The sequence below is a fragment of the Monodelphis domestica genome, chromosome 6 (assembly GCF_027887165.1).
Source record: "Monodelphis domestica isolate mMonDom1 chromosome 6, mMonDom1.pri, whole genome shotgun sequence".
Lineage (NCBI taxonomy): Eukaryota > Metazoa > Chordata > Mammalia > Didelphimorphia > Didelphidae > Monodelphis > Monodelphis domestica.
The window spans coordinates 139,078,624-139,105,454 of NC_077232.1; the positions used below are offsets into that span (position 1 = coordinate 139,078,624).

The 26,831-nt window shown below is 38.1% G+C and overlaps 1 protein-coding gene across 4 annotated transcripts in view; it reads right to left on the reverse strand.

Moving 5' to 3' along the window:
* The window catches only part of USP46 (ubiquitin specific peptidase 46), a 70,544-nt gene that overhangs the window by 12,831 nt on the left and 30,882 nt on the right, over positions 1-26,831 (reverse strand). For all 4 annotated transcript variants that reach the window (XM_007496461.3, XM_007496464.3, XM_007496462.2 and 1 more), the window contains exons 3-5: positions 26,462-26,675; positions 21,502-21,731; positions 10,952-11,028 (exon numbers count right to left, since the gene is read on the reverse strand). In XM_007496461.3, the coding sequence (XP_007496523.1) occupies positions 10,952-11,028; positions 21,502-21,731; positions 26,462-26,675 (521 nt within the window). The remainder of the gene's footprint in view (positions 1-10,951; positions 11,029-21,501; positions 21,732-26,461; positions 26,676-26,831) is intronic.

Sequence of the window (26,831 nt, forward strand, 5' to 3'; positions counted from 1 at the left end):
ACTTCTTTCATTTGAAGTCTGGAGATAATGTTCAGAGAACAGGTACTTCCATTGTTTTGGCTTTAATTTCACCAGAAAGAAAAATTTCAATCAAGAATCACTGAATGGTCCCAGAGCTACAAGCCTAAGTTGGTACAGAAAATTTCAGTGATCAACAAAGTGAACATATAATGGAAGATCAGATACACAAGAATAATATTCCTGTGCTACTTGATATGCCTTCTCCAGGCTTCTGTTTTCAAAGCTCCTTAAATCATTACGTGAATTACTAGGACAGCTACTTTGAGGCTACTGACAATACTATTTAGCATCTTTAAGAAGATACAAACAGGGAGATCTTGTTACTATCATGTTAAATTTAATATACTCTCTAAAAATCATCCATAAGAGAAGTCTGCAGTGTCATATGGAACCTTCCTTTCTTCTTTAATTTTATTAAAATGTTCATGTTTGTTAAGATCATAATAAAAAAGAAAAACATTTTTAGAGATAGTGCTTCACTTTGTGTGAATTGATGATGTCAAAGTGAAGCATCAAGTCAGGAAAACATCATACATAATAATAGTAATAATAGTTAACATTTATATACTATTGGTTAGGCAGGGTGCTAAACATTTTACAATGATCATCTCATTTGGTCCTCAAGACAACCCTGGGAGGGAGGTGCTATTATTATTCCCATCTTGCAATAGAGGAAATGGAGACAAACAGATTTGCCCAGAGTCAGACAGTTTAGAAAAACTGTCTAAGACTAGATTTGAACTCAGGTCTTCCTGACTTCAGACCCAGGGCTCTTGTCCATGACAACAACAAATTGGATAGAAGAACAAAGTTGAATACTGCAAAACTATAATGATCAAGTTGGACTTCTGTCTTTGGATTCCCCAAAAAAAGAGACAAATGCTCTCCCACCCCCCTCCTTTCCCTGCCAAGCTGGGGGACTACAGATGCAGAACATCATATATACCTTCAGCTTCTGCTGTCTTTCTCCCATATCTCCCACCACTCCTTTCTTGTATATTCCTTGTTTGTGGGTAGGGAAGTGGAGAAAAGAGATATTTAGGACTACTACCTGGATCCTTGCTTCTGGGACCCAGATGTCAGGAGAGACTAAAGCCACTAGTAACATAGTTCTGCTATATTCTAGATTAAATACGCTTTTGTGACCTAAATATTTAATGCAATGTGCCAGGTGCAAAAGGTGCTACAAGTCCAACCAAACAACTTAAAAATAAACTTTCTCAATACCACCTCTTGGCAAGGTAGAAAGTGCCCATGCAAAAATAATATGACTTCCCCATCTGGTCTAGACATCTCTGTTTATTTCATAATCTGTCCAAAAGCTGGGGCATATTATATAGTATTAATCTAATGAACTCATATTTTTGAGCACTTTATGATTTACATATTACTTCCCTCACGTTGCTGTGAGGGAAGTAATGAGAGTATTTTTAGTCCCTTTTTTAAAAAAGGAAACCAAAGCCCAGAGCTATTAAGATCAAGGCTATCCTTGGATCATCCAGTTATTAAATCTCATCTCCTGATTCCATGTTGGGACTCTTCAGTTAAAATATCTTCTGTCTACTGAACACAGGACACAGAACATATACTGCACATAATGAAGCCATTTATATAAAGCAGCTATCAGAAGGTTTGTGAGACATGTTGCTTATAGTTTGCAAAGAGATTAATTTGGAATCAGGAAGTCCTGGACTTGAAAATACCACTTATGATACTTCCTACCAGAATGGCCACCTCACTTAATCTCTCTGGGTCTCAATTTCCCTCTATGTAAAAAGAGGCTAATAAATACCTCAGTGGATTGTTTTGAAGCTTAAATGAAATAGAAAATACTCTGCAAGCTTTCTTTACAAATTATTTTTGAAAAATTGTGTAAGTAATCATTATTTGAAGGGTACAATTTATAAAATAACAGCAATTTTGTAAAATTGAGCAACTTTGAATGGTTTAGGAACTCTGATTTATGATTACAGAATACTAATTATGAAAAGAGATAAAAGGGAGAGAAAATAAATACTTGTTAATTGAAAAAAAAAAGCCAGAAGAAAACTTTAAAGAGTTAAGATAGCTTTAAAAATGACATGTATAATTGATTATATATTTAAAAGGAAAAGCAAGCTATAAAAAATATGAGATTTATAATTTCACATACAATTCTTTTTCTGTTCTCTGTCACTGAATGGGACTTGTCATCTTGTATTCCTTGAGTCTATAATGATTACCTCTGAAACTATGAAAACTCTTTTGTTCCATTTATGTCTTTCCCCTTCATCCCTCCTCCCCCAAACAATCTAGGCTTCCATGCCTGGCTAAACACCTGAGAAAGACAACTGTAAACCTCAAAATTCCTTAGACTTATAAATGTTAGAAATTTCACCATTGGGATATTTCATACTTGGAAAATTTCTTACTGATAGTCTATTGGAATGGGAACCCCATTGGCATGGGAGGTTCTTTCTCTTCCCTTCTTAAGATTACTTTAGGACAGAGACCCTTTGCTGAACAATGGAAAGGACTTTGACCTATGCTTAAGCATAGAACAGGAATTTCTTTGAGTCTTGATTGATTTTAGAATTGATACAATGGAGATACTTGGAATAAATCTCCACCCTATTCAGTCCTAATAGGATTGAGTAAGGGCTGCAGCCTAGATCAAAATTTAATTATTCCAATCTCTACCATACTCAAGTTAACAGGATTTAGAAAGGGCTGTAGCAAAGGAGTAAAGATTTAATCATTTGAAAAATATGACCTTCAACAGACATGTGCAAAAGCCAAAACCTCTGGGCGGTCCTGGGTTAAGCGAGAGCTTCCATTGACAGGGAAATTGATGAAGAGTGATTGGTAGATGTGAGGACTGAGGGGAGGCAACTTGGATGGTGTCCTTAAAGATAGGAGGGTCTGGAGACTCGAGGAGAGGGTGGAGTTTTTGGTCAGTGTGGTTCCTGGGCTCTGAGGAAGCTTGCTCTGAAGGAAGCTGAAGGTGGGGGCCTCTGAGACTGTTTCTCCATTTTGGACACGTGAGTAATAGGGACTGATCTCTTTTCTTTGCCCCAGCTATCTAAGGGCTTGGGCCTTTTGGCCCAGCCTAAACAGAAGGGGTATTTAAGCCCTATTCCCTTCTCTCCCCTTTCTCTCTCTATATATATATCTAATTCCTTTCTTGCTCCTATTGTAATTAAACTCCAAAAAAGGCTGACGGCTGACTTGAGTTTTTCATTTAGGAATTACATTGCTGATTCCTGGGCGACCTTAAATTAATATATATCAGTCTTTTAAAGTGATTCCCTTGTAACACAACACATGGTTTTTTGAAACAAAGGAATGAATGAATAAGGCCATATCAAATAGAGTTAGGAGTCTTGGTTCCACAGTATCTATTAGTGCTTCCCAAAAAATATTAGCTCCGAGGGTGACCAATAAGGAGTAAAAAGCTCCTTGCTTCCCCCCCCCCCAAACCCTTACCTTCTATCTTAGAATCAATAATAAGTACTAATTTCAAGGCAGAAGAACAGTAAAGGATAGATAATTGAGGTGAAGTGACTTGCCCAAGGCCACAGAGCTAGGAAGTATCTGAGGCCATATTTGAACCTGGGACCTCATCCCCAAGCTTGCCTCTCTATACCACTCCCTAATCCTTAAAGAAGAATGGTCTATGAAAGCATTGCCAAAATGAGCTATCTTAAATACTGTGGAGAGTAGATGAACTCCAACTCCATATATTGATTTTTGCATTTTTCTTATTTCTTTTTAATTTTTATACTGATTTTTTTTAATCATGAGAGATTATCAGTTTAGAAAAGGTGTGGCTATGATAATAACAAGGCAGACCTTTCAAGTTCCTTATATAAAGAAGTCTCAATAAACTCAAAAAAATGAGTGGAAATAAAACACAAAACAGAAATGGCCAGTCTGTCTCTCCCTCTAGCTTAAATCTAATCTCTCCAAGTGGGGCTGTGTGGAAGGTGCCAAGAAATTTGTGGAGCCTGGCAGTAGTTTGGTGGCCATACTAGATGGAGGATGAACTGGGAATTTCCAGTCCACTTCCTGACTCCTCCTCCTGAAGGATTTTAGAAACAGAAATAGGAGATTTAGCACCTTCAGAAAGGGATATTATTAGAGGTCATCTAATCCAACTGTTTTATTTTGCAGCTGAGAGAAGTGAGACTCTCCTAGATGAACTGCCTGACACAATGTCATACAGTAAGAAGCAGGAACTGAATCCAAATCTTCTGACTCCAGTCAGACTTTCTCTAATAATCTGACCACACTTTCTATAGGCCACAAGATTTTCTAACTGATCATGCTTTCCTGGAGCCCTTAATGTTGGGTTCTAAAATTGCCAAAGGTCTAATTCTAGAGGCTTGTAAAAGCATATATCTATGCAGGAACAGGTAGGTTTGATTGTTTACTGGTAAAAATGGGGCATAAAAAAAGTGATCAAATTCCTGGGGGGAGGAGGGGTTGGGAGAGAACAAAGTTGTGGGGAAAGGAAAGATTTCAGAGTTGATTCATTGGCTTCAACCACCCCAGACAGATGGGAATCTGAGCTATTTTTAAAGGTATTCAGAAAATATTCCACAGTAACCCACTTGAACATGTAGTAAGTTTTAACAGTTCCAGATGTTACAAGGCCTTCTCATAAGCACAGCTGACCAACAGGGGGCATAGATACATCTTGCAAGAACAAAGTGGAAAGTATGTACAAGAATCACGTTTCTCTGAGTATTGTCTTCTCTCTAGGAGTTCTGTTACTGACAAAGTCATAACAATTTGGAACTGTGTGTTCCTGAGCATTAAACTGTGATCCAGCAATATTGCTTCTAGGTCACTACCCTAAGAAAATCCAAGAGAGAGGAAAGGAACTATTCCTTGTACCTAAATATAAGACAGTTTCCAGCAGTTTATTTTATTATAATTATAGAAAAGAACTGGAAGCTAAGTACTCATCAATTGGAGTGACCAAACAAATTGTGATATGGGAATATTATTTTATGGTGCTCTTAAGAAATGAGAAAAGGGAGACTTCAAAGAAACCGGGGAAAACTTATTTGAACAGATGCCAAATGAAGTAAACATAACCTGGAGAACAATAATAGCATAGTAAAGAAAAACAGATTGAAAGACTTAATGACTGTGCTTGATGCAATGATCAGTTAAGATACCTGAGCAGACACTGATGATCAAATATGCTACCAACCTCCTTAGAAAGAAGTGATGGGTGTCAGGGGACAGCTGGGTAGTTCAGTGGATTGAGATCCAGGCCCAGAGACAGGTGGTCCTGGGTTCAAATCTGACCCCAGACACTTCCTAGCTGTGTGACACTGGGCAAGTCACTTGACCCCCATTGCCTAGTCTCTACCATTCTTTTGCCTTAGAACCAATATATAGTATTGATTCTAAGACAGAAGGTAAGGGTTTAAAAAAAATTTTTTTTAAAAGAAAGAAGTGATGGGCTCAGAGTGCTTAATGAGATAATATTTTTGGCAATAGAGGACATTATTCTGTTTGACTAACATTTGTTACAAAGGTTTTGTTTTTATTTTTTGCAGGAGAAAAGAAGGCTAGCTATAGGGTCATCAAAAAAAGAACTCAAGAATTTTAAAAACTATACAAGAAATAAAAAATAGATTAAATAAAAAATAAAAATATATATTTGAATTTTCCTAAAAAATAAACTAATACAAGAAACAGGAGACCAATTTATAAAATAATAACCCTGTAGAAACAAACTCCAGAAGAATTAAGAACTCTCATCAATGAATGCAATGATCAACCACAATTCCAAAGGATTAATGAAGAACTATACTGCCTACTTCCTTACAGAGAGGGAAAGGATTCACAATGCAGAACTAAACATACATTTTGGTACATGGCCAGTTCTGAAATTTGTTTTGCCTGCCTATGCATATTTGTTACCAGACTTTTGTTTTTCTTTTTTCTTTTTTTCCACTGGGAGAATTGGTGTGGGAGAGAAAATAAATGCTAGTTCGATGAAAAAAATAAAATTTAACATATAAAATGTACAGAGGAGAACAGAAGGAATGCTTGGGGGGGGGGGGAATATAGACAAGAAGAGAACAGAAAGAGGACCAGAAGGAAAAACAGATAAGCAGATCATTTTTGAAAGTGCCTGCTGAATTATTTTACATTTAAAAGGGAAATCAATCTATAAGAGAGTCACAAGTTCATATGTAATTCTTTTTCTGTTCTATTACATGCATGGAAATGATCATTTTATTTAGTGTTTGTTTAGTTCAGAATTTTTTTTAGATCACAAAACTTTATCTAGACTATTATCAAATAGGCTGCCATAGTTATGTCCTGCCCCATTCCATAGTTCACATGAATTCCTCTTGGGGGGGGGGGGGGCGTTTGGGGAACACAGTTGGCAGAATCCTTCTTTCCTGATCATCTGCATGACATCCCCTGGTAATCATCAGGTTTAATACTTCTTAACCAGGCATTCAAGGCCTTCCAATCTTCATATCTAGCTTTATTCCACAGTATTCCCTACACACAGGTTGTGTACACAATCAAAATGGTAGTCTTACCATTCTCTGTGCTTGTCCCAGTCTACCAAATCTCTGTGACTTTGATCATTTAGTTCCCTTTGTATGTTGGTGAGTCAGTCAGCATGCATTCATTAAATGCCTACTATGTGCCAATGTGCTATGTTTGCAATAGATTTCCCATTCTTTTTGCGAGGTCCATCTGTTGGAGTCGCTCCCCTCTTTAAAAGCCCAACTCAGAAGCTCCCCTCCTCCAGAAAGTGATCAATCCAGTGTGACATTTTTTATAGCATATGGGACCTTTCCTTCAGAATTAGCACATTCTGCCTGATAGATTACTTATATAGATTGAAAACTCTTCTGAGGGCAGGATCTGTGAGTTGATTCAATGAATTCTCTGTTGCCAACTTCATTTGACTCTTTCATCATCACGCCTTTGCCCACCAGAAAAGGGTCCTCCATCTATCTTCCTATGGTGCATTCTCTCCTATCCTTCAAGACCCAATTCAGGTGCTACTTTCTCCTCTAGCCTTCCCAGCCTGTCTTGCAGCCTCCAGGGGAAACTAGGTTTTCCTCTCTATGCCTCAGAGTGCTTCATCCAGACTTCCCCTCTGGCTTTCCCTCACTCTCCTTAGGATTTACGTACATCTTCCCTCACACTGTCCCTTGGTGCAAACTTTGTAAACTCATAGGATGAGTGCCTTGCTTGAACCAAAGTGTTAAACCGCTGTTGACCTCTCTCACCTTATACTCTTTGAATACCTCAGCCTCTTAGAAAGGCTACTAATGGAAAAAAAAAGGAATAATTATTCACCGTGGTGCTTTTTCTGTGCAACCATGCAATGAAACTTTCTTTGATACCAAAGGAAAACTTTTTTTTTCCACTTTCTTGCTGATGAACCGAAGCTCCTTTTCCTCTTTACCCCTCCCACCACAGTTTGAGTCCCTCCACCAGGCAGGCCCTGCATCACTTTTACCAATTCCTCCAAATACCTCATAGTAATGAAGCTTTAGGGTTATGTTGTATAGAGAGTCTATGTGATAAGGCAAAACTTACTAGTTTGATAATTGTTAAGATTACTTAAAAAATCTTTAGAATTCTTATTTATTTTGTAGTATGTATCACTGAGGATTTTTTCCCTTCAGTTTGGGGGTTGGTCTGGTTTTGTTTTGCTTTTTGGTTGGCAGAACTGCTCTAGGATGCTCAAGTAAGACTTTTAATTTCTGGAAATGTTCCCCAGGCAGGTTAAAGATTGTGTAAAAATGCAAGAAAGGTACAAAAAAAAAGACTTTCATTTAAGTAGTTGCTTAAGAAATTTAGTGTTTAGTAGTTGATTTTTTCACAGGGTAAAAAAAAATTATCTTTTTTGTGACATTTTTCCTCTATAATGTACTGTGATTTTTAATTTAATTACATTTTGTATAAGCTTATTTAATCACTACTTTAATTTATGATTGTGTAGCTTTAAAAAATGTATATAGTAGATTTGAAATGGCCAAAGCTTTATGTTACAATCTTTTTTGTTCTTTATGCTAAGATAAGCTGAAGGAGAGAGCTTCTCTTAACTGCAGGGTGTATCTTTAGACTTGTCTTAGCAGGCACTTCAGTGTGTGTTGTAAACACTGCCAGGTTCCCCCCCTCCCCCCTTCAAAAAATTTGTATATGCCAAAATGAGTATTTTTGAGGTTGTCCTTTTTGTCACTTAGAAAGAAAAAAAGCATTATTCATGTGTTTTCCTTAAATAAAAAAAGGCACCCAGGGGTGCCTTGCATGGTGACAGAAGGCACATGTTCATCAATTTCTACAGTCATTTCAGTCATGTCCAATTCTTCGTGAGTCCATTTGGGGTTTTCTTGGCAAAGATATTGGAGTGGTTTGCCATTTCCTTCTCCAGCTCATTTTACATATGAGGAAACTGAGGCAATACAAGCTAAACAATTTGCCTGGGGTGATACAGTCAGCATCTTAGGCTGGATTAAAATTCATGAAGATAAGTCTTCCTGACTTCAGACTGTCACTCTATCCACTGTGCCACAGAGCTGCCCAGAAGGCACATGGCAGACCCTCAATAAGTGAATTAAATTTAAGTTTAGTTACTCATAAGGAAAAGTCACAAAAGGCAAAAGTTAGTGGGAAAAGAATTGAGCCTGTAGTCAGAAGAAAACTGGTTTCAAATCCCACCTCCAATACCTACCACCTGTGTGACCACAGACAAGTCATTTAAAGCCTCAGCCTCTGTTCATCATCTTTAAAATGGGGGTAATACCTTACAATTATTAAATGAGGTTAATAATATTTTTAGTACTTAAGCATGGAGTTGGTGTGAGGGTCAAATGAGAACACATTATAAATCTGAATTATTACCTCCTCATTAAGTTCAGGGACCCCAACAGAATGAGTGATGAAATAAAAGGAAAAAACTAAAATTGGACTAAGGGTCCAAAAACTGTCAAAATAGCATAGTTCTCTTTAACTTAAGGTATTTAGAGAAGCAGCATTGTGGCTTTCCCAGTTTAGCTGCTGTCCCCAGGAGCCTGCCTGGGGCCTCTTTCTATCTGATCCCAGAAGTGGTTCCTATTGCCTTTAGTGCAGGACACCACTGTTTGTTTTCTTGCATAAACCTCCCATGGGAGGAGAAGTTCTAACTAACCTGGACCCTTAGTTAAAGGATAAACTGTGGTTGAGGCTTGCCCATTTACATCAATAGTAAGTATCTCCTCAACTTCCTACCAGCATCAAGCTTTCTTTTCTTGAATGGTTTCACATTGTAACAATCTAAAATATAATTCTATAACTATTGGAGTCAGGATGCAGATCAAAGCATACAGTGTTTCACTTTAGTGTATTTGGGTTTTTTGTTTTATATGATCATTCCCTTACAAAAATGTCCAATATGTAAATATGTTGTGCATGATAAAACACGTATAACCCAGATGGAAGGGAAGGAGACAATTTGGATCATTTCAAAAAACTTATGGGGAAATTAATTACTACATATAATTGGTAAAATAAAATACCTTTATAATAAAAGAGTAAAATAAAAGATCAAATACAATTCTGCAAAATACAAAAATGCTATTAAAAATCTTTTGATGATATAGTTCTAGTTCATCCTAGTTAGCATTCTTTTTGCAACCTCAGGCAACTAATAAACTCTGGGTCCCTTGTTTCCCTTAATCTCAATGAGATTCCTTCCAGAAACTGTTCCTATTAAATGCTGAGAGTTAGAAAGAGAAGAAAATTCCAAGGGTGGGTCTATCCCCAGAACTGAGGTTCAAAAAGCAAAAAGGAACTTGAAAGCTAGGCGTGGGGGTACACACCTATATTTCTTGCTACTGAGGAGGCTGAGCCTAATGGATGTCTTGAGCTCAAGAGTTCTGAACAGCTATAGGGACACGGCCAGTCAAGTGTGGGGAGGGAAGCCAGTTTGTATCATGACAGGCAAACTATCAAAGGTCAGAAATGGAGTGTATCAAAGCTTCCCCACCAATCAGTGCAGGCTACTATACTTCCAGTCTAGGTGACACAGAGACCTAAATCTTAAAACACACACACACACACACACACACACACACACACAATCTTTTTTTTTCCAAGTTAATTAAATTAAAATTTTAAAACGATACCCCTTCTGCTTCAGGATTATTTTTAGATTAGAACTTTCCTCAGCACCTAGGGCCTCCTTGCCCTGGAACAGCCAAACACCCCCTTATCTGACTCATCCTGGGATATCCCTCTACGACATCAACCCTGCCTTCTCTCATTGGGAAGTTCTTCTTGGAGCCTTCATTTTGTAGAGGCCCTGGCCAGTCTGATTTCATTCCATTCTGTGTCCAATTCTTGACTTTCTCTAGACTTCAATACCATGTCCCACCCCTGCTCTGGATACCTTCCAGATTCATCCTCTCCCAGGCTTTTCAGTTGCCTCCTATATGTAGTCTCTCCCCATTAGAACTGAAATTCTTTGAGGATAGGGACTTGCTTTTTGTTCATTCTTTTATCCCCAAAACTTAGCACAGTGTCTGATACATAGAAAGAGCTAAAAATTTCCCTTCATTTCTTTCTATCCTCTTCTCTTTCCCTTCATTCTACAAAGCCAATATATTTACACAAGTATGATTGATATAAGCAATTAAGAGATTAAACAGAATATCAAACACCTAAAAAAAAAAACATTAAAAATTTTTTCTAATCTATTCTCTTGCTTTTTCTCTCTACAAGTCTCTTCTCTCAATGCCTGCTCTTGTTTACTTCCAATCCCTTCCAGGAGGGAGATAAGGTAATGAATTGACAGATTTGAAATGAGTGGTGTAGAAACATCTTTTGAAAAAAGGGAAGGAAACTTTGGGTTTTTGTATTTGTGTATCACTAAGTTGGCCTAAAAGCAATAAATAGGGACATGACACAGTCCATTTACCTTAGACAGTGTGTGATTGATGTGTTCTGTTCCACGTCAACAGAAAGGTCAAGAAAATCTTCATCTTTGCTACTAACCTGCATGAAGAAAAAAAATTATATTAGGTCCAAGGCTACATAATGGCCAAAGTTTTCAATAATCCTATTTTACTTGCACTTATCCACAAATATAACTGCCTAAATAACCTGGACCAAGTCTTAAAGGAGTTAAAAGGAGAGAAGTTTAGAATGAGGAAAAGAAAAAGAACTCTGCAGAGAAATCTCAAATTCTCCTTTCACCAAAAGATTTAAACTTCTTCTGCACCCCAGCCTTAATGCAGAATTTATAATTCCAACAAATTCCTTTTGCTTTCCCTGTTCAAGCTCACATGGAGGTGCCAGAAAAGTACTAAAATGACAGAGAAATCAGAAGTCGGTAAGAAGGATAAAATGGAGAACAAGAAGATTCAGAGACACACCTCGCCTGCAATGATTTTGAACTCAACTACTATGTGGTAGGTACTAGGGATACAAAAATGAAAATGACAGTCTCCATTCTCAAGGAGTTTCTGATCTACTGGGGAAATAAAATATGTACACAAAGTACAAAGAACTTGTTAAATTATAAAGGCAGTTTGCTATGGTGGATAAAGAGCTGATCTTGGAGTCAGTATTACATGAAATAAGAGTCCTTTCTAGAAAGTTACTGGATGTGTGAGCTTAGACAAATCCTTTCACTTCTCTATGCCTCAGTTTCCTCATCTGTTAATTGTAATAATACCTCAAAGCTCTGTTCTAAGGATCAAATAAGATAACTATGCAAAGTATTTTGTAAACCTCCAGCTATTATTATTATTGTTGTAATTATTATAAGAGAAGCATCTTGGGTCATTCATTGAGACCTAGTTTCCCCCTATTAACACTGCATTAACCCAGGAGGCCCTGGGTTCAAATCTGACCTCAGATACTTCCTAGCTGTGTGACCCTAAGCAAATCACTTCATCTCAATTGCCTATCCAGTAGTGCTTTTCTACCTTGGAACTGATACTTAGTATCAATTCTAAAGCAGAAAGTAAGGGTTGAAAAAAAACATTTTGCAAAAACAAAACTAATGCAGCCAAAATTAGAAGGAAAGAAGGGAATTGGGCAAAATTTTACAGTAGGTTTTTCAGACGAAGGCATTATTTCTCAAATGGATAGAGAATTAAAGCCAAATTTTAAAAAATATGAGCCATTCTCCAATTGAAAAATTATGAAAGGATAGGAATTTCAAACGTGATCAATCACATGGTTCAATGGGTATATGATGGGGATGTTGACTTTAAATGACCACTCTATTGAAAATATTAATAATATAATAGATTTTAAACAATGATACATGGAGGGAAAGAATATCAATCATGTAACTATGGGAAAATATTCTAAATAAATAAAAATTTTAAAAGGATAGGAATTTCAGAAGAAGGAATCAAATAGTTACATTTTTTTAAAAAAGCTCTAAATCACTATTGTTTAGAGAAAGGTAAATTAAAACAATTCTGAGATACCACCTCAAATCCATAGGATTGGCTAACATGACAGAAAAGGAAAATGAAAAATGCTAGAAGGAATAGAGAAAAATAGGGCCATTCATGCAAAGATGGTGGAGTTGAGGACTGGTCCAACTATTCTAGAGAATGATCTGGAACAAAAACTTCCCCAAAAGTCCTCAGGCTTCAGAATCTATCAAAAAAAAATTGAGGGCATTCCCCAAGAGCTCTGTTTTCCTTCCTCCTCCTTATCTTACACCACTCAGATATCTTCTTTTACTATCTCCTTTATCCCTGCCTCATATGAAAATATGGCCCTTCTCCTTGCCAAAGCAAGGACAAAGGCAAATCCTTTGTCCTGATCCATCCCATCTTCTCCAACAGACTGTCTTCTTTATCACCCCCACTCCCTTATTAACCTTTAATCTCTATGTCCTGCTTCTCTGCTACCATGCAAACATACCTGTGTCTTTCATCTATGCCTCAATTCTTTTTTTTTAATATATTTTATTTGATCATTTCCAAGCATTATTCGTTAAAGACATAGATCATTTTCTTTTCCTCCCCCCCACCCCCCATAGCCGACGCGTAAGTCCACTGGGCATTAGATGTTTTCTTGATTTGAACCCATTGCTTTGTTGATAGTATTTGCATTAGAGTGTTCATTTAGAGTCTCTCCTCTGTCATGTCCCCTCAACCTCTGTATTCAGGCAGTTGCTTTTCCTCGGTGTTTCCACTCCCATAGTTTATCCTTTGCTTATGAATGGTGTTTTTTTCTCCTGGATCCCTGCAAGTTGTTCAGGGACATTACACCGCCACTAATGGAGAAGCCCATTACGTTCGATTATACCACAGTGTATTAGTCTCTGTGTACAATGTTCTCCTGGTTCTGCTCCTCTCGCTCTGCATCACTTCCTGGAGGTTGTTCCAGTCTCCATGGAACTCCTCCACTTTATTATTCCTTTTAGCACAATAGTATTCCATCACCAACATATACCACAGTTTGTTCAGCCATTCCCCAATTGATGGGCATCCCCTCGTTTTCCAGTTTTTGGCCACCACAAAGAGCGCAGATATGAATATTTTTATACAAGTCTTTTTGTCCATTATCTCTTTGGGGTACAGACCCAGCAGTGCTATGGCTGGGTCAAAGGGTAGATATTCTTTTGTCGCCCTTTGGGCATAGTTCCAAATTGCCCTCAAGAATGGTTGGATCAGTTCACAACTCCACCAGCAATGAATTAATGTCCCTACTTTGCCACATCCCCTCCTATGCCTCAATTCTTAAAAAACATCCTTATTGGGAAAAAGGCTTGTACAAAACTATTTATAGCCATGCTCTTTGTGGTGGCAAAAAATTGGAAAATGAGGGGATGCCCTTCAATTGGGGAATGGCTGAATAAAATGTGGCATCTGTTGGTGATGAAATACTATTGTGCTAAAAGGAATAACAAATTAGAATGTGAACTGGAACGACCTCTAGGAATTGATGCCGAGTAAAAGGAGCAGACCCAGGAGAATCTTATACACAGAGATGGATACATTATGGCACAATGGAATGGAATGGACTTCTCTACTAGCAGCAATGCAATGATCCAAGACATTTCTAAGGTACTTATAAGAAAAAATGTTATCAACATCCAGAGAAAGAACTGTGGAAATAGAAATGCTGAAGAAAAACAACTGCTAGATCACATGGTTCAATGAGGATATGACTGGGGATGTAGACTCTAAAGGATCGCCCCAGTGCAAATATTCATAACATGGAAAGAGGTCCTGATCAATGACATATGTAATCCAGTGGAATTGCTCATTGACTATGGGAGAGGGTGGGAGGAGGGGAGGGAAAGAACATGAATCATGTAACCACAGAAAAATATTCTAAATTAATTAATTAAATAAATGAACTTTTTAAAAATCCTTATTGGATCCAACCACCCCCACTAGCTATCAATCTACTAGAACCATTCCCAAAAGGCTATAAAAACTGCAAACCCTTTGACCCAGAAATATAACTAATAGCTCTGTATCTCATCAAGATCAAAGAAAAGGGAAAAAGATCAATTTGCAGAAAAATATTTACAAGACCTTTTTTTGTGGTGTCAAAGAATTGGAAATTGAGGAGTCACTCACCAATGGCTGAATAAGTTGTGGTATAGCTGTGATAAAATATTATTGTGCTCTAAGAAATGATGAGCAGGAAGGTTTCAATAACCTTGGAAGTCTCATATGAACTGAAATCTTATGTAAAGTGAATAAAACTAAGAGAAAATTGTATGTACTGCCAGCAATATTGTAATAAGATCAACTGTGAAAGACTTAGCTACTTTGATCAAAACAAGGATCCAAGACAATTCCAAAGGACTCATGATGAAAAATGTTATCCATCTCCAGAAAGAGAACTGATGAACTCTGAGCACAGATTGAAGCATATTTCTTTCTCCTTTTTTTTTCTAGTGTGTGGGTTTCCTTTTGCAATATGACTAATATGGAAATAGGTCTTGATATGATAATCAGTGTCATGTTACTTGCCTTCTCAAGGGGAAGGGGAGGAGCAGGAGGGAGAGAATTTACTACTCAAAAATTTAAAAGATTAATATTAAAATATTTTCATGTAATTGGGAAATATTTAACAAAATCAACAAAAATATACTTGTTTTTTAAAAATGTCTTTTCACTGGTTGCATTTTTACTAATATCACCTGATTCATCAGTCATGCTGGGGAAGTCAAAATATTCCTCTCTCCCCATCATCAAATCTAGACAAACCATTTACTACCAACACTTAATCCAAATTTGTCATATAATTGAAATTCTGGTAGCTGTTATCTACTAATCCCCAGAACATCCTCCTTCCCCAATGAGTTGAGTGACTATTCCACCCCAACTCCTGCCATCATACTACAGGACTCCAAAATACAGGTACTCATTCAAGTTTCCTAACTTTCTAATATATGTCACATGATAATGATACCTTCTTTCACTCAATGAGCTCTGGCTCCCTCCTGATGATTCTGTGTTTCTAACTACCCTTTTTCAGTATTGATTGCACTTTTATTCATACTCCCCCCACTCAGTTGCCATAGCCACTTCTCCACTCTACCTCAACTACACAGCCATATACTTGATTTTGCTATCACCCACAAACATTCTAGTTCTATAATCATGAAATCTAAAATTCCCATATTTGATAAGCTTTTATCCTGCTATGTTTCCTTCCTCCTTCAACCCCCACATCACTTATCTTCATTGTGACCTCCAATCCCTCTATGCCTCAGTTCTTTCTTGGGCCCATTACCCTTATACTGGCTATGCTTTCCTCTTTTCCCCTATCTTGACCTCTGGATAAATTGCTTCAACTGTTATAGTATCCTTTACACTTAAGTCCCATGGCCCCTTGTTCTAGTGCCAATCAGGTTTTATCAAAATCCAAATTTGGATTACTCCCCAAATATACTGCTTTCATCCTATTCATAAGCTAGCTACTGAAAGTGGCTGGGAAAAAAAACAAAATCCATGTTGACTGTATCCAGTGCATATTTAAGTTACATAATCTCACCTGGGCCCTCAATGAAGCAAGACAATCCTTTTATACTTCCTTAACTGATTGGCTATCTCACTCACATCAAAACTTTCATCAAAGGTACTCAGACTTCAGACTTCACATACACACATACAAAATGAGGCCATTTGCCAGGAGCTCTGTTTTTCCACCTCCTCCTCCTCATCTTACACCACTCAGATGCTTTCCTTCACTATGTCCTCCTTTTCCTGTCTCACATGAAAACATGGCCCTTCTCTTTGCCAAGGCAAACCTTAGTACATGTACCCTTTGTCCCGATCCATCCCATCTTCTCCAGCTGGCTTCCTCTTTATCATTCCCACTCCCTCACTAATCTTTAATCTCTATGTCCTGCTACCATGCAAAAATGCCTGTGTCTTCCATCTATGCCTCCAATCTTAAAAATAATCCCACACTGGATCCAACCATCCCCACAAGCTATCATTCTGTATCTTTCCTCTGCTTCTTGGCTAAAATCCTTGAGAAAACCCTTCTAAATGCATGACTTCCACCCCCTCTCCTCACACTTGACTCTAAACTCTCTTCAATCTGCCCACCACCTTCGTCATTGAACAGAACTTGCTTTTTCCAAAGTTAGCATTTATCTCATACTTGCCAAATTGAATAGCCTTTCTCTTAATCCTCAGCCTTCTGGACCACTCTGTAGTCTTTGGCTTTGTCAATCACCTTCTTCTCCTGGATATTCTCTCTTCTTTAGGTTTTCATGACACTAATCTCATGGCTTCTCTTCAATCTGTCTACATACTCTCCTTTGCTGTATTCAGGTCAGACCTATTAACCATAGATGTCCCCCATGGGTCTGTCCTGGCCCTCTCTCTTCTCCCTCTATTCTATCTTGACTGGTAATCTCATTTGTCCCTATGGGTTCAATTATCACTGAGTCCATTTCTTTTCAGATCCCTTCCAGACATATATAATCATCCCTAATCTCTCCTGAGCTCTAATCTCATATTACCAACTATCTCTTAAACAACTCAAACTGGATGCCCCATAGGTATCTCAAAACTCATCATGTCCCAAAAGAGAACTCATCAACTTTCACCTACAACATGCTTATCATCTAAATTTCCCTGTTCCTGTCAACCAGGAATGCAACCCAGCATCATCCTCAATGCCTCACTTGCGCTCACACCACATATCTAATCTGTTGCCAAGCCTTGTTTCTGCCTTTACAGCATCTCTCATGGACATCCCTTTCTTCCTCTCACACAACTTCCAACTTGGTGCCAGCCATCATCCTCTTATACTTAGATCACTGCTGATAACTTTCCTTCTAGTGTGTCTCCGTACCTCAAGTTTTGACCCACTCCAGCCCATCCTCCACTTGATTGCCCAAGTGATCTTCCTAAAGAACAGGCGTGTCAACCCAATAAGCAGTAGTAGCTCCCTGTTACTTCCAGGAACAAACAGAAAATATTCTTTTTGGTTTTTAAAGGCCTTCACAAACTGGGCCTTTCTTTTCCTTCCTACCTTGTTCCCTTCCACATTACAATGTCGCTACACTTAGCTCCTCACTTTCCTAAAACATTAACAGTTCATCTCTGAATATTTGACTCTACACTCTACATGCCCCATGAATGAATCTTCTGCCTCCTTACCTCCACCTCTTGGCTTCCTTGGCCTCCTTCAAGACATAGCCCAGGGGCAGCTGGGCAGCTCAGTGGATTGAGAACCAGGCCTAGAGATGGGAGGTCCTAGGTTCAAATCTGGCCTCAGACACTTCCCAGCTATGTCACCCTGGGCAAGTCACTTGACCCCCATTGCCTAGCCCTTACCACTCTTCTTCCTTGGAGCCAATACACAGTATTGACTCCCAGATGGAAGGTAAGGGTTAAAAAAAAAAAGACATAGCCCAAACTCCATCTTCTGCAAGATACTCTGACCCCATGGTCCCTTTTCTCTAAAACTACTTTCCATTTACAATATATAATGTGAGAGAGAGAGCAAGAGCAAGAGAGAGAGTTCTTTTTCCTCAGTGAGTCATAGAATTAGAAAATCCTAAGAGAGTATCCTATCCCACTTCTCCATTTTCTAAATGAGGTCACTGTGTTAAATAGTTAAATGATCTGCCCAAATAGTAAATAGCACAGTCAGAATTCAAACTCAGATCTCTATCCCACACACACACACATATACCCACTAAGCTTCAAAGAATATATCTCCCATTATTTCAGCTGGTACTGACTTAGTTCTAATGGCAGGGTCACACTAGTATATTTAAAAAAATAAACCTTCCCCCTAAAACCTCATTCTGTCCTTGTTTAAATTTGGATATTTACATCCCAAATAAAATTTGTATTCATTCAATAGTTTCTCTTAATCTCAAGTTCCTTGATTCAACTTTGAATCATAGAGTTGCAGAGAGATCTGGGCAAGAACATGCAGAGACATGTACCTGGGAGAAAATGGGACAAAAGTCCACAGTCGTCAATCGCCATTTGCATAAGAGAGAGGAGCTTGTGGGTAGCATTGAGAGCTTCTTCCTTGCTATATTACTCAGCTTCTTTTTCATTTCAGGAAGCAGAGTCTTAGGCATGTTCTAAACACTAAGAACTAAAATGATCTTCTGACCTTAAGTTATGAGCCAACTGACCCTAGACAGACTCAGAAAAGACTGTAGAGTCCAAGGAAGGGCAGAAGAGTCAAACAGAAAAATTCAAAGAACAGACTTGACCTCATGATAGGTTTCTGTACCTTTTAATACAGCCTTGCTATGTGACCCTGGGCAAGGCAATTAACCCTGATTGTCCAGCCTTTGCTGCCTTTCTGCCTTAGAACTGATACTAAGACAGTATGTAAGGGTTAAAAAAAAGTGCTGAGAACCATAAATGGGGCCAAACTAGTTTTGAGCCTTAATCCAGCTGACCTTAGAGGCAAGGAAGGGGACAAAATGTTAACATAACGAAACCCATGCATGTTAAGTAAAATTCAATTGACCCAGGAAATGTAAGAAATGGAGTGAAAGGGTGATCAGTGGAAAACTGAGGGAAACTTCACAACTTTCAGATTCCGAAGTAGCTTTGGCAATGTTAGCTGGAAAACAGTCTCTCCTGTCACTTCTGAAATAAGATTGAAACCAGCCCTGTCTTTACAAATACTTCCATTGACATTTGAGCAGCAAGCACAGGCAACATTCACAACCGACTTCCAAAGGGCAAGAACAGGAAAAACAACATTGTTTTCCAGAACACAAGGCTGAAAGCTGTTCCTCCGCAATTAGAAGAAACATGGAGTTCTTATTATCACACTGACAACTCTCCAGGGGCCAATCTCTACTCAGCACAATCCTCTGCAGTTGGGTCCCACTGGGAGATTTCACAAATGCAATCATTGATCATTTTTTCTTAACTCTTGAATTCTCTTCTAATCCTTCAAACCTCTGTCCTGGACAGAGCACATACTCAATATAATCGGCCTTTTGCATCTTTGTGAACTCTTACCACGTCAATAGCACTTTAAGTTCTCCACAGCCAGCAATGCTGGGCACTAGGCAGAGAATTACAACAGAATCAATATGTCTAAGACCAACTTTACCATCTTGCTCCCCAACCTAAAATTCCTTCTGATTTCATTATTTCTGTCAATTGTATCATTACCTTTCACTTAAATCTTCGAAACTGTAGCACTGGCTTTGACTCTTTCCCCCTTTTACCTCTCCTATCTAATCAGTTGCCAAGTCCTATCTATTTTACCTCCACAATTGTAATCCCTCTTGACTGCAACCTCCTCTCTTCTCTTCTGTCACTGCCATAACTCTCACAGGTCCTCAGTTTCACCCACCTGCACTAATGGAATAATCTAATAAAAGCTCTTCCTTCAAGAGTGATAACTAATAATCATGGTGCCGGGGGCAAGCAACACCAAACATGCCCTCAAATTAGCTTTGTAATTCATAATGTGAAAACAGTACAAGAAGTAATTAAGACAACTGATTGGAGTGGGAAGGGGAATTAAAGGCTCAGAGATAAGTATTATTAACAGTGTATAACATCTTATTTCAATTAAATATCCCTGCTAACTAGATGCTAGCTTTGGTTGTTTCTGCAATGATGCATGAGTATATGTACTGATCACACTTAATGTAACAAATTTTCAAACTCACAATCTTTTATAATCATTATTTTACATTTTTTAAAATATAAAAACCCTTAACTTCTGTCTTAGAGTCAATACTGTATATTGGCTCCAAGGAAGAAAAGTGGTAAGGGCTAGGCAATGGGGGTTAAGTGACTTGCCCAGGGTCACACAGCTGAGAAGTGTCTGAGGTCAGATTTGAACCTATGACTGACTCTCAATGCACTGAGCCACTCAGCTGCCCCCTATTTTACATTTTTAACAAAGTTTTTCAAGCTACTATTTAGGAAAAGATGCTGAGGGCTAAATGATAGATTAGTAAGATGGATTCAAAAATGTATGAATGGATAGACTCACTGATGTTTTTCAAAAGAGGTTTCTAGAAAGATCCTTGAGATGCCTCAAGGATCTGTGCTTGGATCACTTTTTTTTTTTGGTTAAACCCTTACCTTCTATATTAGAATCAACACTAAGTATTGGATCCAAGGAAGAATAGAGGTAAGGGATAGGAAATGGGGGTCAACTGACTTGCCTAGTCACACACCAAGAAGAATCTGAGACCACACTGGAACCCAGGATCTCCTGTCTCTAGCCTTGGCTTTCTATCAAATGAGCCATCTAGCTGCCCCCTCAACAGTTTTGTTAATGCCTCAGACAAACATATAAATGATATGTTATCAAATGTGCAGATAATCAGGGTGGGAAAAGCAGCTTACTAGGCAGGGATACCAGAATGGTACAACAGAATCAATCTGGGAAGATGAAATTCATTAAAGATAAATGTAGAGGGCAGCTAGGTGGTTCAGTGGATTGAGAGCCAGGCAAAGTGATAGGAGGTCCTAGGTTCAAATGTGGCTTCAGATACTTCCTATCTGTGTAACCCTGGACAAGTCACTTAACCCCCATTGCCTAATCCTTATTGCTCTTCTGTCTTGGAATCAATACATAGTATAGATTCTAAGATGGAAGTTAAGGGTTAAAAAAAAAAAAGATAAATGTAAAGCTTTACAGTTGGGCTCAAAAAAAAATAAATCAACTTCCCAAGTGCATGATGGGAAAAAGATGGCTAGACAATGTGAGAAGAAATTCTGAATTATTTAGCTCAAGTAGACTTACCCAAGTACTTAGGTCCTTGAGAGTAATGACCATGTTTTACCTTTGGGTTCCCCTGTGTACTCAGACATGTATCCATCTACACATATCCACCACATATACATTCAATTTGACATTTGAACAGTTTGATATTTTTTTTAGAATGGTGCCTCATCCACAGTAGGTATTAATATATTTTTGTTGCTAGTTAAGGAAGAAGCATGCATATAAATGCTTGTGTGTGTGCACACTCACAATTAATTTACAACATGAAAAAAATATCTGAAAGCTTACAGTTTCACAGTTCAAGCAACGAGTTTCATTGGTCAGCGTTCCCTGAAAGATTTCATGAACCCAGGTGAGTTCTGGCTTGTTGTTTTCCACAGGTTCATTCATGTTGCCATTTTTTAACTTCCCATTTTGTTTTTCCTGCTTTTTTTCCTCCTGCAGGATGTCTGCAATAGTGTTTAGCAAATAATTTAAAAATTCATGGGCATCCTGCTGCATGTAGTTGTCAAAGAGATCTGAAAAAAAGAAAGAAATTCACTATTTTGCTCTCCATTTTACAGAAAAAGTTGCATATTTAAAATCAAGGACCATACCTAAACTTTTATTTTAAAAGATGAATAAGTATATTAGGATACTTCTCTGTGTTATGCAACTAAGCTTAAAGAATAATTCTTGGCTATTTCAATTTTACTTTCTAAATCCTAAGCTCTCCAGGGAGCTGCATTTGAATAAAAAAGAAACCATCTCTAAGTTATAATTTGAGATTTTGCTTTAAGTATGGATATTTCTTTAAAGTTCTGTTTCCTGATAAAACAAGGCTTAAATATTATACAACACAGATTAATAGATTAAGAGTTGAAAAGACCACTCACCCTTTCATTTTACAGATGAGGAAACTAAGGCAGAGAGATGAGGTGACTTACTCAGGATCACAAAGCTAAATTAATCTCTGGGACAAGATTTAAATCTGGGGCTTCCTGACTCCATGTCCAGCAACCTATCCACTGTCCCTACTATCACAGGAAGGAAAAAGAGCTATCAATTTTCTGAATTTTCTGTTATGAGTTATTCAGCCTACAGGGAATCAAGGTCTCTCCTAAAGATTCCAGTGATCTGAAACTAAAGGGTATTGAAATCAGATAAGAGAAAGAAATAAGAATCTTTCATGTGTATAGAAGGAAGACTCCCTAGCTCCCTTCAACACAACTGAAAGCTTCCTTTCTGCTTGGGTTCCCCACCTCATGCCCCTGCTCCCTCCAGTCAATCCAGCCTCTGCTTGGCTGTCAAAGTGATTATCCTAAAGTAGAGGTCTGATCATGTCAGCCCCCTCTTCAATAAGCTCCAGAGGCTCCTTTTTACCACCAGGATCAAATATAAAATCCCGTGTTTGTCTCTTAAAGCCCTTCATAACATGTTTCCCTTTCTAATGTACTTCCTTCTACATACTTTTCAGGCTAGTGATACTGGCTTCCTTGTTGTTCCTCAAACAAGACACTCCATCTCCTGACTGCAGGTGTTTTCACTGGCTGACTGTCCCCCATGCCTGACATTCTCTCCCTTCTTACTTCCCTGAATTCTTTACGTCTCAGATAAAATCAGAGCTCTAAAGCCTTTCTGCTTTGTTTTCCTTTACATTACTGTGTTCATTATGGACATGGTTCTTTTCCTTCTGCTTACTCCATTTGGCTGACATCAGTTCCTCCAAGTCTTCCCAAGTGTCTCCAAATTCTTTATATTTGTCATTTTATGACACAGTAACCAAGTGCTTGGTAATTAAACTGTGATTACTATGTGTCATGTACCATGCTAATGTGGGTCAGGTAAGGGTGAGGGAGGAAATAAGAGATAACTTTGGGGCAAGGTCAGAAGATTTAAGGGGTCACAGAGCTTGAAGAGCTGGGGGAGATGATAAGCAGAGAAAGCAAGAAAAGACCTTACTGTGGAACTAATGTTTGATTACCGGATAGCAAGTGACATAACTGGAAAGTAAGATTGTATATATGAATTAGAATTAATCTACTATAGAGAGGAACATGTAACAAGCTCCTTAATTTGAGGACAGATTCCTAGAACCAAAGCAAAGTTGTTCCACTCTGAATTTAAATAGTGCACAGTACATATATCTGATGAAGCTTATAAGGCATATACACAACCAGCATCCCACTAGAGGCATGTGTCCTCTTGTACTTAACTGCATTCAACCTTGCTACATGACAACATCCCTCAATTAGCATTTATTAAACCCTCCTACATGTGCTAGGCATGCTGCTGGGCTCTGAGGAAAGAAATCTTCATCTGGAAACAATCCAAGGAGCTTACATTTTATCAGGGGAGACAACATGTCCAGATGAAAACACAGAGACTCAATACAGAATATATAACCTACTAGGCAATTGGGAGGAATAAGGAAAGGCTTTGGGTAGAAGACTAGGTCCTGAAGGAAGACAAAGACTGTGAGTCAGAGATGATGGGCATTGCATTGCAAGCATGGAGGACAGAAAGCCAGCACAAAGACATGTAGATGGGAGATGGAGATTACATTAAACTATTGAGGGAGGGAAAAGGAGTAATCTACGATGAGGTTGGAAAGATGAACTGAGGCCAGGAAAGGCTTTAAAAGACAATCCTGAAAGACTATATTTGATCCTAGAGGCAATACTTGACCACTAGTTTACTGAGTAGGGGAATGGCATAGTAAGACTGACACTTAAGGAAAATTATTTTTGGCAGTTCTTATGATGGGTGAATGATGTGAAGAGAAACTTAAGGGAGGGAGATCAATTTTGATATAATTATCAGGAGTGTGCTAGTAAAATTTTAACAACTGGCTCTCCAAAAATTTACTAAGAGTTTTCAGTTTAATTTGTATTATTAATATTTTCTGTATCACTTTCTTAAGCCTCGTCAATCAAGAAAACAATAAATCAAAGCCCTGATTTGTACCATTTGCAGAATTCCAAAGTGCAAATGCTTATAGTGAAAATTTAATAATTCTCAGATGCCAACATCCCTGATTCTTGGTGGACCAGATGAGATGGTTTTATGCTGTCTATATGGAAATGCATATGTATATGGACATTGTTAAGTTCATTATAAAACATGAATTTTTAAAAATCTAGGCAAAAAGTGATGGGGACCTGCATAAAAGTGTGTGAAATAGAGAGGAGACAGGAATAAGAGATATTGTGGAAGTGAAGTGGCAAGAGCCTAGATATATAGGATGAGGAAGAATAAAGCATTAAGGATAATATCAAGATTATGAACCTGGGAGGCCAGAAAGATGATGGTTATCTTTAAAAAAACAACAACAACAAGGAAAGGGGCAGCTAGATGGTCCAGGATTAAAATCTTACTGCTTCTTGTAAGGTCAGACCATCTAACAATGAGCTCTGGCTAAACTGATTGGTGCTAAAAGACAAGGTATACCTGAGCACGCATCAAACAACTTTAGCTTATTCTATAAATAGTTTTTCATCCTATGAAGCTCTTCCCTTCCAAGGGAAAAATTAAATCAGAGCATGAAACCAGAGCAGCAGCAAGTCAACTGAACACACAGCACAGTATATTAAATTGATATTCTTTGACTGAATGGGACAATCGAATTAAAAAGAACTGACTTTTTTTAAAAGCACTACCTAGTATGAGATAATATTCATTTACTATAAATACTTATGACAAGTGTACAGGATAGTATAATTTTGTCTAATTGATGAATCAAAGTGTTTCTTTCAATTGAAGTTCTACTTAGAGGGAGGCCTGGGGCAAATGTCTCTCTTACAAAACCCTGACTATGATCCTAAGAAAAGGGCTCTCTTTTATTTGGGGAGAGGTGGTCTTTTTTTGGTCCTCAAACAAAAATTACACAATTTTTAGAGCTCAAAGGGCTCTCTGCAGTCATGAAAATCTAATCTATACCTGAAAAAGAATTTCCATGACAATATACTATCCACCACTTCAAGACCTCCAACAAGGGGAAATTCTCTCCCTCATGAAGCAGCACACTACCCTTGGTGACTGCTCTGAGTGTTACAAGTTTGTTCTTTACTCTCCTTTTCATTCCTTTCTAGGCTGTACTATGAACTCTTTGTTCCATGCCCAAGAAGCCTCTTCATCCTGAAGCTCACTCAAACCCAGGAATCCTCACAATAGAAGTACTGATCTCTATCCCTAGGTCTGGCCTCTCCATCTAATCAAATGGCTTCTCCTTGGGCATTTAAGACCAGCCAACATCTCATTACTCCCTAAGCTGAGCCATTCATATCCTCAATAAGGTACCTGTGCCACATACCTTTGTGTACATACATGAGCATGCGTGCACATGCACACGTGCACACACACACACACACACCACAAAGTCTTTTCAGCTTCCTTTTATGGGCAGTCCTCTCTCATTAGAATGTAAATTCCTTGAGCACAGGAACTATCCTTATTTCTGCTTGTATTTGTTTTCTCAGTATGTTTAGCACTGTGCCTGGCACATAGTAAATAACTGCTTATTGACTCACCAAATTTGACCTGTCTAAATTTGCCTCATTGTACCTTCTACTCATCATTCCTGGTTCTTCCCACTCAGATCAAGCAGAACACATATAATCCTTCTGGGAGATTATTCTAAAAACTGAAGGTCTATTTTTGTGCCTTTTTATAGTCTGGCAAAGCAAATGGACTGCTTTTAAAATGTAGAAAATAAAGTACCAAGAAAACCGACATTATTGAAATATTGTTATACACATATTCCAAAAAATTCATAGGACCTCCTGCTAAAACAAAATTTCAAATTTTACCTTCATATTAGAGCCACTCCTCCATTAAAAACCTATTTTGAAGCCTCTTTGATATAAAGAGATGTACATCAATTCTCAAGGGCTATATCAGTGTAAACACACTCTTTTTAAAAGAGTCCACCAAATTACAAGAAGCTTTGAATATAGACCCAATAATGGATTTTGTTTTTGGATAGAGAGATCTATCACTAGGTGGGTCCCAAGCTTATGATCTTTTTTTTTTTTTTGGCCACAGCTCTTGGGGGAAAAAACCTAATAAGTTGATTCTTAAAAATCTAATAAGAATTGCATTCTCCACTTGTAGAGAGGGAATGCCAACAATAAGAAAATGGCAGAACCTGAAATAAACCTTATGATTGAAGTAATTTGATCCACTAAGTCCTATCATTAATTTTTTCTCGTTTTATAGGAAAGCAGGCAAGACCAGTCATGCTTTAAGCAAGGCATTGCTTTACACTCACCATTCTCCTTTCTTAACCTTGATATGAACTTCTTTGGTGGAATAACGCCAACTTTTTTCTTCTGAGTAGCAATGCTGTGAAAAAGGTCTGCCAGGCAAGTCAACAGATTTTCCTTCTTTTTTTGCTGGGCCTTATACGCCAATACATTTTCTCGAAATGGCCGACAGAAATACAATGCCTGCAGCACAGAGTTACAGTAGCATGTGTTCCCAAACTGCCAAAGGAAAAACAGATTATCATGAATCATTTCCCAAAGAGATCTGATTTCTAGAAGCCCTTTATCTCTGGAGACCTTAATATTCCATCTCCATCCAGGCATGAGAATCTACATAGCCTACTTGTACTAGAAATGTAGTAAAATCCTTGTATG